The sequence below is a fragment of the Camarhynchus parvulus genome, chromosome 1 (assembly GCF_901933205.1).
Source record: "Camarhynchus parvulus chromosome 1, STF_HiC, whole genome shotgun sequence".
Lineage (NCBI taxonomy): Eukaryota > Metazoa > Chordata > Aves > Passeriformes > Thraupidae > Camarhynchus > Camarhynchus parvulus.
In genome coordinates this window covers 86,941,127-86,959,576 of record NC_044571.1, presented here as the reverse complement: position 1 = coordinate 86,959,576, position 18,450 = coordinate 86,941,127, and the positions used below count along the sequence as shown (strand labels likewise).

At 47.7% G+C, this 18,450-nt stretch overlaps 2 protein-coding genes across 2 annotated transcripts; one reads left to right on the top strand and one right to left on the bottom strand.

Annotated features, from left to right (window-relative positions):
* Positions 1 to 8,620: 8,620 nt before the first annotated feature.
* Positions 8,621 to 12,283, bottom strand: LOC115909349 (C-type lectin domain family 4 member E-like). The gene is made up of 6 exons (XM_030958596.1): positions 12,167 to 12,283; positions 11,174 to 11,269; positions 10,576 to 10,668; positions 9,387 to 9,538; positions 9,050 to 9,180; positions 8,621 to 8,780 (listed from the first exon to the last, which is right to left on the bottom strand). The coding sequence occupies exons 1-6, from the start codon at positions 12,204 to 12,206 to the stop codon at positions 8,621 to 8,623; spliced, it is 672 nt and encodes a 223-aa protein (XP_030814456.1). The 5' UTR covers positions 12,207 to 12,283.
* Positions 12,284 to 15,384: 3,101 nt separating this feature from the next.
* Positions 15,385 to 18,450, top strand: LOC115908001 (C-type lectin domain family 4 member E-like). The gene is made up of 6 exons (XM_030956279.1): positions 15,385 to 15,454; positions 16,370 to 16,483; positions 16,939 to 17,031; positions 17,357 to 17,508; positions 17,739 to 17,866; positions 18,281 to 18,450. The coding sequence occupies exons 1-6, from the start codon at positions 15,415 to 15,417 to the stop codon at positions 18,423 to 18,425; spliced, it is 672 nt and encodes a 223-aa protein (XP_030812139.1). The 5' UTR covers positions 15,385 to 15,414; the 3' UTR covers positions 18,426 to 18,450.

The window sequence follows — 18,450 nt, the reverse complement described above, 5'->3', positions numbered from 1 at the left end:
TCAGCGATAAATAAAAAATATCACTGTAGATTTGCAGGTTTTGTATATGATCCTGTCTTCATGTCTCCATGCCCAGTAAAAAAAAAAAAGGCCTAAATAGAAGTGGCCTTGGTGGTAAAGTTGTTCAAAGTTGAAAAAAACCACCATGGAAGTCTCTATTCTGTGGTGTGGCCTCATATATATCATAGTGCCACAGGAGGGCGCATTAGGTCAAATACCAGTCACAATTCAAGAGACTGTGCAGCCTCCTTTCTTCAGGCTTGGTAAGTGGTCCCAAAACCTAACTGTAGCAGGGGAGTAAAGAGGCATTTCTGCATTTATGGCTTACCCATATTTTCCCGATTTTCTGGGGGTTTTCTTTTTGTGGTCATGTGTGTAGAAAATGTCAAAATTATGTAATGTCCTAGCAAAGTCTTTGCATTAAGCTTCCCATTTCTTAGCCCAGAAAGTATATTGGTAAGACCTTCAGTTAGGGATTGATCTCTTGCCATGTTCCCAGTATAAGCATGTCTGAGACACCTTTAAAGTGGCATGATATTAAAAACTGAATATCATGAGCTTGCAGCAGCAGCAGACTTGGGGTCACCAAAGATGACTGAAGCCCTTTCCAGCATCCCAGGATCTCCCTGTGATTCAGTAAAACACAGTTACACCCAGATTAATTTATTGTTTCTGAGGCCATGCAAAGGGGTTTACCTGTGGTGATTGTCCTCTTTCTTCACATTTAAAAGTTCTTTTCAAATTGGCTGCCTTTTTTCACCTGAATAGTGGATTAGGGGGAGCTGACATCTCTGCCTGGTTGTGAGCCATCTGTCAGTAGCAGCCCCCTGGGCTGAGCTGGCCACTAGAACGTCATCCTGACAGTACCAGCTGCTGGTGTACACCACATGGGCAGCCCAGAGAGGCTGCTTCCCATCTGCATCAAGATGATGGATGCAATTGCCAGGCCAGCAGCCATCCCAGCAACTTTTTCCAAGGCCAGAAAGGATGGTGGCAGATGTCCAGATATCTCATGGCAAGTATAATAACTAGGACATTTTGTCTGTATCTTGATGGATATTTCTAAGGGAAGTACACAAGGCAGTAACGCTATCGCGAGGCCATGCAAGACACATCCAAGAAGACTGCTGGAGAGAGTAAGAATCTTCTGTGAATGTCAAGAGCTTGTAAGCAAAAGTAGCATATTCTGCTGCTGAATTTGACACTGTAAAACCCAGTGAAGGGAGGCTGGCCACCAAATGACGTGTGCCGTGTCACGTTGATCTTGTTGCTGTGGGAGTGAATTTATGCTAATTGCAGCAGAAAGAAGGGAAGCACAGGTAGCTGGTTTAGGCAGGACACAGGAGATTTTGAAACTTGAATTAAGTCATGGAACAGACACTTAGGCAGCCTACTGTGTAATGAGACCCTGGTGTTAGCAGGCATAAGATTGCTTCCATTAGTGGGGAAGTGAGGGCAGTGGTAAGGGGGAAGAGTTGGTTGTAAGCAGCATTTTGCTGTCTGTCATTGAAGAAATCTGCTGTTTAAAGACAATTCACAAGGCCAGTGGAACTGAAGTTTGTTATGGGTGATGAGGAGGCTCCTAAAGGCCAAATCTCAGCATTATTTTCAATTAATCTTTGTTTAAGTACTGGACTTTTCTCAGTAGATTGGCAGGTTCTTTCAGCTCTACTTGAATGCAGCACTAGAGGTGTTTTGTACCAATTGAATTGAAAAATTCGTCAGCTGCCCAGGCCACTACTCAATAATTCACAGCAGCTTGACTCATGTGGTATATCTGCTGTCAGCCAAGTAGAACTGGTTCAGGAGAGACTGGCCCAAGTGTAAACACTGTGGCACACCACCCAGAGCTGGTTGATGCCCCATCCCTGGCAACATTCAAGATCAGGTTGGGTGGGACTCTGAGCAGCCTGATCTGATAAAGATACCCTGCTTAATGCAGGGGAGTTGGACTAGATGACACTGAAGGTCCCTTTCAACCCAAACCATTCCATGAAAAGTGGGTGCTGTGTTTCCATACTGCATTTACTTCTCCAAGCATGTCTTTCTGTCAGAAGGATTTTTATTAATCAATCATTACATCTGGCCTCATATGGCTCTGAATCCAACAGTAAAGTTGTAATCTGTCAGTGGCTCTGCCACAATTGTGTTGAGATTACATATCAGTTGCTTCTGGATTGATTTACGTGGCTCCTTCTCATAAGATAACCTATATAACCTATAACCTACAAGATAACCTATAATCTCATAAGATAAAAAGTTTTGGACAGACACTGCAGATCCTGTGCACAGATCCAGGCAGCACTACTTGGCCTCTGGTGGAACCCAACATATAAAACTCTTCCTGCTTCTCTCAGACCTGCTAAAACAAGGGGAGTGTAGCACCACTTCAAAGATATGAATGGCTCTGTATCCCTCCTGCACTACTTTGGAGCTATAAGGAACCAGTTCAGCCTGTTGAATTGTCCTTAAAGGAAAAAGAACCAAAGATATTAAAATCCTATGGAGAGCTACTGGAACATGACTTTTAAAGCTGGTTATGGTTGTCAGCAATACTGAGGAGCTCATGGAAGATGTTAAGGAGTACAGTAAGTTTGTCTTTTCTGAAAAAAAGAGGCTTTTTACAAACAGCATGAGAACCAGCAAAATTGGAACCAAAGCGATGACAAATACAGTGAAGAAGTAATGGTGGCCATCAGCAGCAAATTCAAGCCAAAACTCAAGTGAGTTGTGAAATAATATTCCATATTTCCATAATATTCAATAGTAAAGAGCTACTTTACTAAAACAAACTGACAAGAATCTGCCTTCCCCCAAAAAACAAAATAAACTGAATCCCAGTTCCCTATTTGCTTTGTGGTACAATGGACACTGTGAGGGCGCAGTGGAGGTGGCTGCTCCCTGAGGGTTGGTGGCCAGGAGCCAGCTGCAGTAACACAGCCAGCAGGACAGCTGGGGACCAGCCACAACACCTGAGTGAGGCAAGCAGGGCACACCTGGCACAGCATCCAGGGTCAAGATTGCTAGGCAAGTCTCCAGGGATGAGGAAGGTCTGAGGTCAAGCATGGAAATCAGTCCTCAGGTTAGAGTTGGGTCCAGTGATGGTGACCAAAGTCAGACATATTCCCGTGGTTGCCAGGCAGGCCCATTGTGATGAGGCACATCTGAAATCAAGTGAGGAAATCAGACCGTGGATCTGCAGACAAATTAGGCTTGCGCCACATTTACAAATTTATTATTTTTTTCCAGGGAAGCTTCTTTCCTTTTGTCACTTCCTGCAAGCATTTGATCCCTACCCCAGATCATCTTGTCTGTTGACTCTTAGTCTCCAGCACTGGGTACCTGTGCCAGCTCACAGGATTCCACAAATCAACACGAGTCAGTCCCGATCTGTCTCCGAGTAGCAAACTCCAGCAAGAGAACCAGAGCTTCAGGGAAAAGTTTTTGAAGCAGTCCTCAGAAAATGTGCTTGTTTTGAGTCATTTGTGATCACAGCACAGTGCAAGGCTCATTGGGCTGTGGAATGCATTGGTTTGAGATACAATAGTGAACCACAGCCTTTGGGCAGTAGCAAAGATGACTTCTGCTCACTGGAAATTGTTATTTTTCTTTCTCTTTTTCTTTTTTCCCTAATACTACATCTGAGCTGGTCTTTCAGTGTTGTGGTGCAATACTCCACTCAGTAGCAACCAGGGTTAATTGACAGTACAAACATCAACTGTGCAGAGTCTCTAGGCGGGGAGCCTGCATTTTGTGCTCTGAGAAGAGTCTTATGTATTGTGAGTATGAAGAGACATTTAAAGTATGCATACTTATAACCATGGAGAGGTGGGTTGATATTTTTTATCAGTCTTGTTTTGAACACTTGTAACAGTTGGGAAAAACAAAGTAGGGATCAAGCCTGTGAGCACAGTCCTGCCCTTCAGGATGAAGAGCACTTATATAAGTACTTGATTTTTGGTTTTGTGTGAACAGTAGACAGATGAGTTTGTTGAATAATCTGGTGTTGTTTAAGGGCTGCTTTGGTTCTTCAGTAGGCATTTCAAATTTTGGAGGTAGCTACACTAAAAAAAAAAAGAAAAATGCCCTGTGAAAAGACCAATAACTGAATTTAATACAAGATTTTGTTAAGAATGCAGGAAGAATAATTCTAAACTTCCAAGCATGTATTTAGTACTGTGTCACTTGTGATTCAGAGTTGCAAGAGGCCTTTGCATAGGAAGCCTTCACCAAGATATTTTCTGAACACCAAAATATGACTGAGCTCCCAGATGGTGATGACTCAAAAATGAATCTGCAGGCAGAAACCTTTTCATGTCTGGTCAGGAGGAATTTTACTAGTTTCTTTAAGGCCTGGGGATATCCAGTCTGGGCGGACACTTCCCAGCAGCTGGCTGTTTCTTTCCCCATCTGGTCAGATGATCCCATGAAGCAATATATCTCCTAAGCAGGTTTTGACTCATGAAAAAGTGACTCTCTGTCCTTAAAGCCAGTGCTCTGCAGTAGTTTTAACTGGTGTCTGAATTGGGTGCTGTTCTAATGAATCTGAGAAGTGTCTCTGCATTGTACATGTGATAGAAGAGTTTATTCTTGGCTTCCTCCCAAATCTGCCTTGTTCTGTGTGGGTCCCACTACTTCCTTCCCCAACAGAAGTAATTTTAACCACAGAAGAGGAAACATTGACTCTCTTATTACCAATGAAACCAATCAACCCCTTTCTATTTTTTACTTTCTCTGTTTCCTTATCCCCAAAATGTTCTCTGTTCCAGACTTATTCTGATTTCAGGTATGCAAAGTTTGTTAATTATAGTCTTTACAAGAAGAGTTGGAATGGGGGAAAATGTCACTTCAAAAACAGAGACACTTTAGGAGATAATAAAGCTGGAAATAAATGGAAGAACTCAGGTGAAGGTATGCCTATAGCCATGAGAAATAAGGATGATCTTTTAGAGGAAAACCTTGATGGACCGCACAGGAGAGGCCTTGATATGTATTTAAGTGTTCTGAAAGAGGTTGCCTTCATGCTCTGCTTTCAGAACTGGCAACTATGTAGTGAGAAACAGCTGCTTTAGCTCATGTCAGAAGCAAAAGAGTATTCAGGCAGTGAACTTGCCTCCTTGATCCTTAGCTAGAGTAAATTTGCAGACATCTAATGCATGTAAAATTGTGGCAACTCAGTCTGCATGAGGATCTAAGACAGCAGGTGCCTCACCTAGCAGGATTGAATGTCGTGGGAGGGGCACAGCACTGGAGTGTGTTTACAGTGGTCTGTTTTGATCTCCATTCTAAACAACCAGATCCATGTCCAGTTCTTAAATGCTACATTGAATTTCCCCTATGTTAAAACATGGACGATAGCACAAGCCAGTGTTTATGGTGCATTTTAAGATCCTGAGCGAAGCAATTCCTTGTCTTATGGCTGTGTTTTCTCTTTCTAGCGAATGTTGCAGAATTCTTACCTTGCTGCAGAGCCATTGATGCACCACAAGAGACTGTAGTGACAGAGTCAGAGGCACTGTGCATCTCCTCCTGATCTCATGAAGGTAGATCACAGCGACACCGAGAGGGTGCAGGTGATTTGCTGTGAGCAGGAGATGGTGCTCAAGTACTGGACCTCATGATCAGCTGAGGCATTTCCAGGAAACCAGCATATTGTCCAAAAGTCTGTCAAGAGAATTGATTTATAATTAAGCAGCAGGATGTGAAAAAGCTTGCTCAGGTAAGTAAACTGATTCCATATAAAATAAAAAGTGTTTTTATTCCCTTGTAACCAGGTAGAGACATAAAGGCTTAAATCATAGGATTTGTCTTAGACAACTTGAGATAAACAAAGGATAACCAGCATGAACTGGACAAGTGAAGAACTGGGGGTTGTGGATTTCTTGGATAACATGAACCTTGCAAGGCCAACAGTACCTGAATTAGTACTAGTACCTTACACGAGACTGCTTAGGAAATAATTTCAGAAACACTAAATTTTAAAAGACAGAACAGATGTGTGTCCAGTGCAAGAACTTCTTTAAATACTTTTATTTCTCTCAATGTATGCTCTTCATCTGTGGTCTAGCAAGAAAAGGTAAAAGGAACAAATTTAAAAGGAAAAAAAAGGAATAGAGGGGGAAACAGTATGAGAGACAGCAGGAGTGCAAAGAAAATAAAGAAGTGGAGAAATAAATGTAAGGGAACATGAAAGCATCTGAGGTAGGATAAAACAGAAAAAGAGAAGGAGTAGAGGTGTAATTCTCTGCTTTGTCTAAAAAAAGAACAGACACCCTTGAAGGAAAATTTAAATCCTTATAAAAGAAAGTGTCTGCCAAGAAAAACACATACATCTCACTTTATTTCATCACTTGGCTTGGCAAGGATAATGATTTATTAGAGAAAGTCGGGTGTATCCTATAAAGGAAGACTCAGCTGTCAGAGCTAAACATAAAGCATGCTCAGTGTACAGATGTAATTAATATGTCTGACCATAAGAATCAACACTGGATGTCCTTCTAACATGGTTCTAATTATGTTTTTCCAGCTGAAGACAGCATCTCAAAGACTGGGCATCATGAGCTTTCTGTAGGAAAACCAGAAGCTAGCTCAGGTTTGAATCACAAGAGAATTTCACTGCAGCACTCAGAGTACCTGCACTCAATGGTGTGTGTATTCTCAGAAGTGAATGCCACTGTGGCTCCTTTCCTCAGAACCAAGTTCTTTTCCAAAGCAAAAGTTAATGTGCCAAGGAGTGGTAAGCATCCAGGTCCTGTTCTGAGAGGCAGCTGGGATGTGGCCAAGATGTCCACCTGAAAGCAAGGACTGCAGGTGTCATCATGAAGAACGCTATTCTGATAAAGTTTTTGTCCTTCCCACCCAAGCCCTGAGTTCAGTATGCAGGAATGTCCTTCTGAAGCTTTCTGAAAGTGCTGTACCTAACTGTCTGTCATCATCTCTACCTCTTCCTGTGTCATCTGCTGCCTCCTGAATCAAGACAGACTTGAGGGGTGAAGACTGATTTTTATCTGTTGGATATAGGCACCTCCATCAGCCAAATCCATATTGAAGAGGGGATCAGGAAGATCCCTTCAACAATTCTGTAGGCAAACCCAGCATCATCTCCCAAGATCCCTCTTTTGTCATGACATCTTAAGAAAAATTTTGTTTTCCAAATTTGGGGCAGGGAGACTGTTTCTAGCAAGGTACGTGCATTTTCTTGCAAACCAATCTCCTGGTGTGGGTTTTGCTCTGCCCCATCAACCTCCCAGGAACCAGAACTGCAGCGCCCCTAAAACCACTTGTAAAACATTGGTCACTCTCTGCGTGTCTTATCTGCCTCTTTTTCTTCCTCAAAACCCTGTTGCTGCATAAGTTGCGGAACTGAGCTGGGGGAAATCAAGAAGTCCATTGCAATGTTTGGGTTTGTGGTCATGTTGAACAAAAAATAAATTTTCTCCATTGTGAAAGTATTCAGCAACTTTAGAAACTAGGAGGCAAACACTTTGCAACAGCCAAGCTTTTGGTCCAGTGGCTAAACCAGAAACCTGGAAAATACACTTCTTCAGGCAGAAGTGACAAAAATTTGTATTCACATTTCTGATGGGGAGAAAAAACCACCCAGAACTGATTTTTCAGGTTGTATTTTTAGTCCCAAACTAGAAACTCCCAGTTCCTCAAAGAATATGGATATCATTGATGAAAAGGAGGAACATACCAACTAGAGTTTGGGAAAATTCTGCTTTTTAGGGAAGCAGAACATTGCTCAAGACTTCTATGTATCTGATTTGCAGTGATGCCTTTGATAGGGGTCTTCCACCCTTTTCTTTGATTAGAAATTTCTCCTTAGGGGACTCTGGCTTTTTTCCTTCTTGTAACATTTAATTGCTTTCTCTCCCCTTCATTGCCATGCCTCATCCTGCCACATCTTAGCAGAGTCTCCAACATCCGTCGTTTTTTCCGCTACATCCTGGGCAAACTGCCTGGCACTGAATACTACACAACCTGCTCTGTTTCTGTCTTCACAAATGATTCTCCAAAGTGTTCAGGACCTTCCTCACATGCTCTACAGATGAACATTACATTGCTGCTGCTCCCAGCTGGTCCAGCACACTCAGCAATATTCTTACCTATGGGTGCTGAACACACTGAAAAGTTAAAACCTCTGTGTTGGGAGGCTGGACTGTGGGAATCATGTCACACATCCTCATGCAAAGAGCAGGATTAACATTTAATAAATTAACATTTATTATTTTTTTTTAAACTAATCAACACACAATGTGCTGAAGGAGAAGAAAACACTACAGCCATGAAAAATTTCCCCCTTCAGAGAAGGGACAAGGATACTCCACTGAATGATCTTCTTTCAAATTCTGCTCCAGTGATTTGAAGGACAAGTATCCTTTCATGAAACAGTGATGGCCTTTTCCACATCATTAAGATATTGTCTGGACCAGGAGTCAAGGAAAGTGATAGAGAATTAGGACCCTTGTTTCTGAAGGAGGAGAGCAGAAAGGTTCACAGTAGGTCCTTGACATCAGCCTGAGCTATTTCATCCAGGACTGATCTCCAGCTTGTAGAGGGATGAGGGGGCACAGGCTGGGAACTGAGGTACTTTGAAGATTGGATTTTATGTCCTTTCTCAGAGAAGTTGGACTGCCTGTTCACAAATTCGATAGCAACTTGTGATGCAAAGGACATTATTCCAGTTACTGTAAGTGTTGGGGTCTGTGTTTCCCTTGACATGAATTGCAGCACATTTTTCTGCAAAGAGTAAATTCGGCTCCCCAGGCTTCCAGAACCTGTAAAAGAAAGTTCCTTTATTGGAAATGCACTAGCATGACAGTGGGTGTGGAGTCACCTCAAACAGTTGTGGAAGAGAAAAGGAAAGTCACTGTGACAGAAATCAGGAGCCATAGTTTTTAATAGGAATTTATGCAAGTTTTCTGACTTACAGAGCAGCTGAAGACAGAAATCCCATTCTGACAAATACCTGCCTTACATAATGTATTGGTCACTTGGACTGAGGGCATGAATTTCAGGGCTCTCCTCACTCCACCAGGATACTCACGTGGCTGTACTCTCATATGGAGTCTGATCCACCCACTGCCACTTCCCATTTTTGTAAGCAGCTAAGCCTATGTAGTATTTTGTTTCATAGGTGCTAGTAGCTTTTTCTTTTGTCAAGTTGAAGAGGAACGCCTGGAAAAAAGCACAATGTCCATGAGTGGCAGGACGGAGCACAGAGAGGCATTGGGAGTCCCCATGATGTGGGGCTGGTGCTGCAGAGGTGCAGACAGGACCTTCCCCCTCCCCTGCAGGACAAGGAGGGGCTCTGAGTGCCCTCCAGGGCCCGGCACTGCGGCTCTGCCTGCTGGGTCCCTCTCTCTGGGGCCCTGTGCACTTACCTGCTCTGCCCTGCTGGTGATCACCACCAGCTGGGAGCCCATCCCAGTGCAGTTCTGTGCACTCTCAGCCCATGACATCGTGTCAGTGGACAGGAAATAGCAGCTTCCTTGAAACCTTCTCCAGCCCTTTGGGCAGCACATCCAGCCATCCACTATGGGGAAAAAAAAAATCCTGCTTTTGAACAAGAAGTGCTGTCCTTCATGGCTGTGAGTTCAATATCGGGTCCCAGGTGTTAGGAGTGGGGTTTGAACCCAAAGCCTGGACAGAGATAAATGCTCTTTTCTGCTGTCCACAAGTAAAGCTGTCAGCAGCCTGACAGCTCCTGTCACAAGGCCCCTGCCTGAAGGGGCCTCTTCCCTTTCTCTCTCTGTCCTGCCATGTCCATGCAACCTCTCTTTGGTGACAGACATGGTTTCTGCCTTACTCTTCTTGAGGAAGCAAGATGAGAAGTAGTTGGCTTGTGCTTTTCTAGAAACACTTCCATCAGAGAAGAGTTGTCCAAGCTCTCAGCTCATGCAGATTCAGAGCCTGCTCTGACAGCCTTGCTGCCACCACAGGCAGTTCCTTACACAGCCAGCTTATCCAAGAGACCTGCCTTATGCCCAGAGATTCAAATGGTGGATTAAAAACTACAGATATGTTCTCACAAAGGCCGAGGCTGCATGAGAAGGGATCTCTGACCTGAGTCTGAGAACTTGCTCTACCAGCATTCCAGCACTCCATATTACCATCACTTCATGTGTGACTGCAGCTCAGCTCCCCAGCTATTCTGAGCTAAACATCCTCCTCCCTCCTCTGTCCCTCACACTGACCATCATGCTTGTGTGAGCAGGCAGTGAGCCAGCACAGGAAGTGGACCTGGATTGAACCAGCCAGTATAAAAGCACTTGCATCTAGATCAGTAGACTAGACTTGCAATAGAGAGGTTATGTGAAGGGAAGAATAGGAAGGTTGGTCAAATGCAGATATGGAATGACCTACCCTCTTTCACTGACATGGAGCATGTTTTCATAGCATTCTTACTAAAGATGTACAATAGAGTGTCTTACCTCAATTCCAGAGATTCCTTCCTTCAAACAATCCACTTGTGACTGACAGTAATATTCCCCACCTCAAAGGTTGAGGGGAAACCAAACAAAATGTTGGTGAAGTCCTTTTGTTACTTATGAGCCTCTCAGCATCACTCACATTTCTCTGCAGAACTGCTGGGGACACAGCACCACTCTGTAGAGTTCCGGAGGAGAATCTTGAAATGGCCAGAGCTTCCATCAAGTAAAGCCACTGAGAAGAGAGGAAAGCAAAGCAAAGTGCTATTGTCCTTTTCATCTCGTGCATGAGCAACCTGTGCTATCCTCTAACTTCTACTTTGGAGCCCCAACACAGACTCTGCTTAGTAACAAGCTATGAAATCTGGATTGAGCAATGAGGTGAGAACAGCAGGCCACTTCTCCCACTAGCAGTCATCCCTTCCCTCAGAAGAGCTTCTCTCATCTCAGTTGTCTGAGAGACAAACTTACCCAGCTGACAAACCTGAATTAGAAATTCTCTGAGGAAGGGGTGAGGAAAGGGACACAGAAGTCATGGGATAAGCCAATAAGACTGGAGAGGCCTGTTTTGGTGAAAGGCATTTGCCTGCCTGGAAGAGGGACTACGATATGGGCTTTCACCTGAAAAAAAGCAGTCACTCGAGCCCTTAATGTTGAGGGAATTAAGACACACTTATATGTCTTAATTCCCTCAACATTATTAATTAACATTATTAATTAACATTGGTGAATTAACTCACCAAGGCAGATGATCACAAAGGCAGCTTTGATTGCAAGGGCAAAAATAAGGAAGACCCAGATGTTCAGCCAGGAGCAGCTTCTCTCTTCTGCTGGGGCTGAAAAACAAAAGTGGAAATGTCCCAGCCCAGAGTAAGGAGCAGGATAACTCAGAGTGCTCTGACCCCAACAACCTACTTCCAAGGAGTGGGGAGCCCCAGAGGTGCTGGAAGCAGGTCCTGCTGCCTGTCCCTAGCAGTGGCTCAGAGCCACAGAGTACAGGAGCACAGGGGCTGTCCTGAGGCTGCTTCTTTATTTGCCTGTTTATCACAAGACCTGCCTGGATTCTGCCCAAACCTCACTCCCCCTTTGTCCTGTCAGGCCTCCTTTCTCCTCAACACATCTTCCTGCTTGCCTTCCATTACCCCTGTCTGTGCCTGAGTGCTCTTTGTGGATCTCCCTCCTCTTCCTCTGTCTTTAGGGCTTCTTTCTCTCACTCCCTGCATTTTGCCTCTGTCCCATGAGCCCCTTTCTGCAGGGGCACAGCCCCCCAAAGGAGTGACTGCCCAGCTCAGGGTGTGCACAGCCAGACACACAGAGGGATTGTTTCCACAGGGGGAAAAGGCACGTGGGAGCTCTTGGGGAGCCCTGGCTGGGTTGTCCTTGGAGGCAGCAGAGGTGGGAGCAGGGACTTGTGCTCAGAGTGCTGCAGAGAGCTTTAGCAGGGCAATGACAGGAGGACAGCCCCCTTCAGCCCCATTGTTTACAGACACAGCACTGAAGGGAATAGCAGGGCACACTCTGCCTGCACTTCCATTCCCCCTGGCTCTAGGAAAAGGTCATTCTGCCAGCCTGGCCACTGCCCACTTCCCTCATCTGCTGCTTTGCTTTTGTCCTAAGCCCCATCTCCTGGTAGGAGATCCGGCCACCGCACCATGCCCAGGATCCACCCCAGCCCTGCCTTCCCCCAACCCCTTTGGCAGGAGGACAGAAAGGAAGGAAGCTTTGGGGGTTACCTGCACTTCCAGGACTGACTCTCCCTTGGCCATTCATCATCTCTGCAGGAGGATCACTCTTCTCCAAGGGTCCCTGTTACCAGTGTGAGCACAAACAGCCTTCCTCCTGCACAGGGCACCTCCCACACGGGTGTACCCCACAGCACATGGAGAATGGGGAATTTTCATCATTTCCCTGCCAGGACATTTCACAAGACTGTCATTGCAACACACAAAGTCACCAAGGCAAAGGAAAACAGATGAAGGGGAGCATCACTGCAGCTCACACAGTCTCCCTTTGCACAGCCTCAGGCACTTGCACAGGTCATCCATGGCCTTCCCTCTCTGCTGCCTGCTCTCTCCTGCTGAGGGCCCCTGTGTGTGACAATACATACACGGGCAGGTATATTTGGCATTGGCTAGCAAAGGGTTAAACCCACTGAGCACAGCCTGCAAAAGGGAACCAAAAATGAGAGGTAAGCCTATCTGTGACTGGGTGTGGGCAGTGCCCATGTGCATCCTGAGCTCAGAAATCCTGAGCACAACAGAGAACTTGTGGCACTGTTTTGGTCTAATTGCTTTGGATGGGGGGCTGGGGCTTTGAGCAAAGGGGTTCACTATGACCTGGCAGTGTGGCACAGAAGGATCACTTGGCAGTGCCAGAGTCCATGTGCATGACAGATCATGAAGTCTCACTTGGTTGTGACTGCAAACGCTGCAGACATACGTGGAACAGGCTGAGATGTTCCATCACCTGGTTTCTCCCCGTGGTGAGGAATGCATGGGTGCAGAGACACAGGAATAGGAGAGCTCATAGCAACAGCACAGGCATTTCAGCTGATGTATCACAAGTTCAGGGCACAGAACTGCTTACAAGGGAGGACAAGCCTGAGCTCTCTGTAGAAGACATCCCCTGATTCTGTCTTGTGCACAACAGGCTGCAGGCAGGGTCGGAGCCTACATTTCTAAACATCTCTATGTAAGCAGAGTTCACAAGCTCTCACCCCACAGAAAAACACATTCACAAGACTTGTGGAACCTCGAGGCTCCCACCAGCCGTGCAGGAAGGGCAGCTGCAAGAACACATCCCCTTTGTGGGAGCAGGGCTTCCCCTGGTCCCACACACTTCCTGCTGGAGATGTGGGGTTGCTGAGTATCCACAGCTCTTCCAGCAGCCTGTGAAGCACAGGTGAAAGCGCAGGGTCACATTGTCACACTGCAGAACTGTGGGTCTGTGCCTGCTGCTCCCCTCAGTGCCACGAGTGAGGTCACCCACAGCACTCAGCTGCCAGGGAGCTTCTTACACACAGAGGTGGCCAAGCTGCAGAGCACCCTGGCCTCCATGCCACTTCCTTCCCACTCCTCTCTCGTCTCACAAACTGTTCTTGTTTCTTCAAAACTTTGTTTTCAGGCTGTTTCTTCTGTGCCTCGGAAGCCTTTCCCTAATGCCCTGGTTACTGTTAAGCTGGTGGTCCTGTTCTTCTTTAACAGCAGTGGTTTGGGTCAAAAGCCCCCTCAAATAGTTGTAGCTATTGAATTCACACAGCTGTCTGCATTCACACTCCCATTTCTATCACTTGCTGCTGTCCAGGCCAATGGAAGAAGGCAGAAGCAGTGGTTTGACACAAACCACTGCGGTTACAGGAGAACATGACCACCAGCTTACCAGTAACCAGGGCATTAGGGAAAGGCTTCCAAGGCACAGAAGAAACAGTCTGAAAACAAAGTTTAGATTAAGCAAGAACAGTCTGTGAGACGAGAGAGGAGTGGGAAGGAAGTGGCATGGAGGCCAGGGTGCTCTGCAGCTTGGCCACCTCTGTGTGTAAGAAGCTCCCTGGCAGCTGAGTGCTGTGGGTGACCTCACTCGTGGCACTGAGGGGAGCAGCAGGCACAGACCCACAGTTCTGCAGTGTGACAATGTGACCCTGTGCTTTCACCTGTGCTTCACAGGCTGCTGGAAGAGCTGTGGATACTCAGCAACCCCACATCTCCAGCAGGAAGTGTGTGGGACCAGGAGAAGCCCTGCTCCCACAAAGGGGATGTGTTCTTGCAGCTGCCCTTCCTGCACGGCTGGTGGGAGCCTCGACGTTCCACAAGTCTTGTGAATGTGTTTTTCTGTGGGGTGAGAGCTTGTGAACTCTGCTTACATAGAGATGTTTAGAAATGTAGGCTCCGACCCTGCCTGCAGCCTGTTGTGCACAAGACAGAATCAGGGGATGTCTTCTACAGAGAGCTCAGGCTTGTCCTCCCTTGTAAGCAGTTCTGTGCCCTGAACTTGTGATACATCAGCTGAAATGCCTGTGCTGTTGCTATGAGCTCTCCTATTCCTGTGTCTCTGCACCCATGCATTCCTCACCACAGGGAGAAACCAGGTGATGGAACAAGAGCAAAAGCTGTGTTTCCATCTCAGCCCATTCAGAGGACGTTGGCATCCAGTAGGGATCCTTTATCCTTAGGGATATCCTTCAGAATATGAGAGTGCTGCACTTGAATCTAGCAGGTGTTTCCAGCTGGAAACACCACATAGGGCTTCAGCTTTTGTAGTCATAACCAAGGCAAAATTCCTGATCTGACATGCAAAGGGACTCCAGTATCATCCAATGATCCTTTCTGACCTCCAGCCCCACAAAGACAGGGCATATTGAACACCACTGCCCAAAGCTCCATCCTCTTTTCTAATCAGATTATTAAATTAGTTACTTCATTAGTTAAAAACAGTGTCACAAGTTCTTTGTTGTGCTCAGGGTTTCTGGCCTCAGGATGCACATGGGCACTGCCCACACCCAGTCACAGATAGGCTTACCTCTCATTTTTGGTTCCCTTTTGCAGGCTGTGCTCAGTGGGTTTAACCCTTTGCTAGCCAATGCCAAATATACCTGCCCGTGTATGTATTGTCACACACAGGGGCCCTCAGCAGGAGAGAGCAGGCAGCAGAGAGGGAAGGCCATGGATGACCTGTGCAAGTGCCTGAGGCTGTGCAAAGGGAGACTGTGTGAGCTGCAGTGATGCTCCCCTTCATCTGTTTTCCCTTGCCTTCATGAGATTCTGTGTTGCAATGATGCTTGTGTGAAATGCCCTGGCAGGGAAACGATGGAAGTTCCTCAATCTCCTGTGCTGTGGGTACACCCAGGATATGGCTTTTTCAGCACATCAGATTAGCGCCTGTGCAGGCCCCTCACCAGAGTGGGAGGTGCCCTGTGCAGGAGGAAGGCTGTTTGTGCTCACACTGGTAACAGGGACCCTTGGAGAAGAGTGATCCTCCTGCAGAGATGATGAATGGCCAAGGGAGAGTCAGTCCTGGAAGTGCAGGTAACCCCCAAAGCTTCCTTCCTTTCTGTCCTCCTGCCAAAGGGGTTGGGGGAAGGCAGGGCTGGGGTGGATCCTGGGCATGGTGCGGTGGCCGGATCTCCTACCAGGAGATGGGGCTTAGGACAAAAGCAAAGCAGCAGATGAGGGAAGTGGGCAGTGGCCAGGCTGGCAGAATGACCTTTTCCTAGAGCCAGGGGGAATGGAAGTGCAGGCAGAGTGTGCCCTGCTATTCCCTTCAGTGCTGTGTCTGTAAACAATGGGGCTGAAGGGGGCTGTCCTCCTGTCATTGCCCTGCTAAAGCTCTCTGCAGCACTCTGAGCACAAGTCCCTGCTCCCACCTCTGCTGCCTCCAAGGACAACCCAGCCAGGGCTCCCCAAGAGCTCCCACGTGCCTTTTCCCCCTGTGGAAACAATCCCTCTGTGTGTCTGGCTGTGCACACCCTGAGCTGGGCAGTCACTCCTTTGGGGGGCTGTGCCCCTGCAGAAAGGGGCTCATGGGACAGAGGCAAAATGCAGGGAGTGAGAGAAAGAAGCCCTAAAGACAGAGGAAGAGGAGGGAGATCCACAAAGAGCACTCAGGCACAGACAGGGGTAATGGAAGGCAAGCAGGAAGATGTGTTGAGGAGAAAGGAGGCCTGACAGGACAAAGGGGGAGTGAGGTTTGGGCAGAATCCAGGCAGGTCTTGTGATAAACAGGCAAATAAAGAAGCAGCCTCAGGACAGCCCCTGTGCTCCTGTACTCTGTGGCTCTGAGCCACTGCTAGGGACAGGCAGCAGGACCTGCTTCCAGCACCTCTGGGGCTCCCCACTCCTTGGAACAAGGGACCAGCAGGGTGCTGGGGAACAGAGCCACCTGGGTTATCCTGCTCCTAACTCTGGGCTGGGACATGCTCACTCTTGCTTTGTGTTTTTCAGCCCCAGCAGAAGAGAGAGACTGCTCCTGGCTGAACATCTGGGTCTTCCTGATTTTTGCCCTTGCAATCAAAGCTGCCATTGGGATCTTGTGCCTCTTGTTTATGCTGCACCTGGGTTTCAGCAGCCCCAGCTGTAAGTGATTCCCTTCACCTGCACTGTGTGTTGCTGATGGAACAGGCCCAGCTGAGGGCGACTCCCCCAGGTGCCCGTTGCTGTGTAGCTGAGGAAGAGGCAGAGGGTGACAAGGAGAGGCTGCTTTGTGGACTGGCAGCTGGGCTGTGGGTGTGTGCATGGCAGGGTGGCTGTGGTTGGGAGGGCTCCCTCCTGCCGTGTGTGTGGCATGTGCCCAGTGGGATGTGCTTCCAGGGGTCCCTCTGCTGTCTGACTGGGAAGACACAGGGCTCCTTCTGGCTGCGAAGGCAGCTGTGCCACTGGTGTGGGCCAGGAGAGGTGACAGCTGGGAGCATGCTTGCTGGGGAAATGGTGGAAGGAGAGTCCAGGGGCCAGAGATGCTGTGTGAGGAGCTGGGAGCAAGGGCTAATCCTGCTGCCTTTCCTGTCCCTTTGCAGCGGTTCCCTTCTGCCGCAGCAGTGACCAGCCCTCAGCCCTGCAGCAGCAGTTCTTGGAGTGGGAGTGCGACTCAGCGGTGCCACAAGGCACAGGTCAGTATCCCAATGTCCCCTCTTCCTTGGGGCTAAGGGCCTCAAGGGGGCCGTGCCAGGGCAGGTCAAACCACATCCCCAACAGAACTTTGGAGAGACCTGAGATCCCCTTACAAGGATTACCCTGGCTTTGGGTACACAGAGCTCACTGGTCATACCCCAAAGCAATGGGAAGGAATGTCTGCACTATCCCTGTTTATTCAAGCACTTTCTGTCAGGAAAAGTCACTAAGGAGGATGAGAGCACTGTCCCTGGAAAACCTGGATCTCTGCAATCACCATCTCTTGTTAGTAGCCTGCATCTCTCTGTCCTGTTCCCTGCACAGACCGAGGCTGGATGTGCTGCCCAAAGGGCTGGAGAAGGTTTCAAGGAAGCTGCTATTTCCTGTCCACTGACACGATGTCATGGGCTGAGAGTGCACAGAACTGCACTGGGATGGGCTCCCAGCTGGTGGTGATCACCAGCAAGGCAGAGCAGGTAAGTGCACAGGGCCCCAGAGAGAGGGACCCAGCAGGCAGAGCCGCAGTGCCGGGCCCTGGAGGGCACTCAGAGCCCCTCCTTGTCCTGCAGGGGAGGGGGAAGGTCCTGTCTGCACCTCTGCAGCACCAGCCCCCTCTGCCACCAGCCCCACATCATGGGGATTCCCAATGCCTCTCTGTGCTCCGTCCTGCCACTCATGGACATTTCTCTCTCTCTCTGATTGCCAGGAATTCCTCTCTGAGCAGATAAGGCAATCTAAAGAACCGAAACTAGACAATTTATACATTGGACTGTTTGCAGAGAAGTTGGGCCAGTGGCACTGGGTGGACAAGACTCCATACAATGTGACAGCAGCGTGAGTATCTCTGGATGAAGGGTGTTTGGTGTGACTCCTGGTAGGGAAAGAAAGTAGAGTAGACGTGAAGGTGCCTCTGGGTGAAACAGAGGGAGATGACACAAACTTTCCCTGCAGTCCAGCACAGGCCTCTGCTGGGAGTGAGGTGCATGGGGTGAGTGGTGCTGATCAGTTGCCCCCAACAGGATGGAGCAGGGGGGCCCTGTTGTGCTGGAAGGCTGTAGGAAGGAGGCAGGTTTCCATGTGCCACTGGTGCTAGTGGGATATGGAGTGGGAGGAAGGGCACTGCTTCAGTCCATGAATCAGCATTGGGAATTTCTGTCTCTTGCCTTCAAATCATCCATCCCACTGGGGCCTTTTCCTGCAGTGCTTTACAGTGGGCACTGGGGAGTAACAAGCCTGTCTGTCTCCCAGGTTCTGGCCAAAAGGAGAACCAAGTGAAGGCTATGATGAGAATTGCGTTATAATCTACAGGGATACTGAACTACCCAACAACTGGAATAGTGTCAGATGTTTGAAGTATCATCGAATTTGTGAAGCTGCAGCAGTAATTGTGTGATGGAAGTACCTCTGACCTGAGTAAA

Bases quoted from the DNA above. Each gene is read 5' to 3' on its own strand.
- LOC115909349 (XM_030958596.1), bottom strand. From the start codon at position 12,206: ATGATGAATGGCCAAGGGAGAGTCAGTCCTGGAAGTGCAG. The intron at 11,270-12,166 runs GTAACCCCCAAA...TTTGTTTTTCAG, and splicing joins AGTCAGTCCTGGAAGTGCAG to CCCCAGCAGAAGAGAGAAGC. The intron at 9,539-10,575 runs GTGAGTGATGCT...TTTTCCCCATAG, and splicing joins CAGCAGTTCTGCAGAGAAAT to TGGATGGCTGGATGTGCTGC.
- LOC115908001 (XM_030956279.1), top strand. From the start codon at position 15,415: ATGATGAATGGCCAAGGGAGAGTCAGTCCTGGAAGTGCAG. The intron at 15,455-16,369 runs GTAACCCCCAAA...TGTGTTTTTCAG, and splicing joins AGTCAGTCCTGGAAGTGCAG to CCCCAGCAGAAGAGAGAGAC. The intron at 17,032-17,356 runs GTCAGTATCCCA...TTCCCTGCACAG, and splicing joins AGCGGTGCCACAAGGCACAG to ACCGAGGCTGGATGTGCTGC.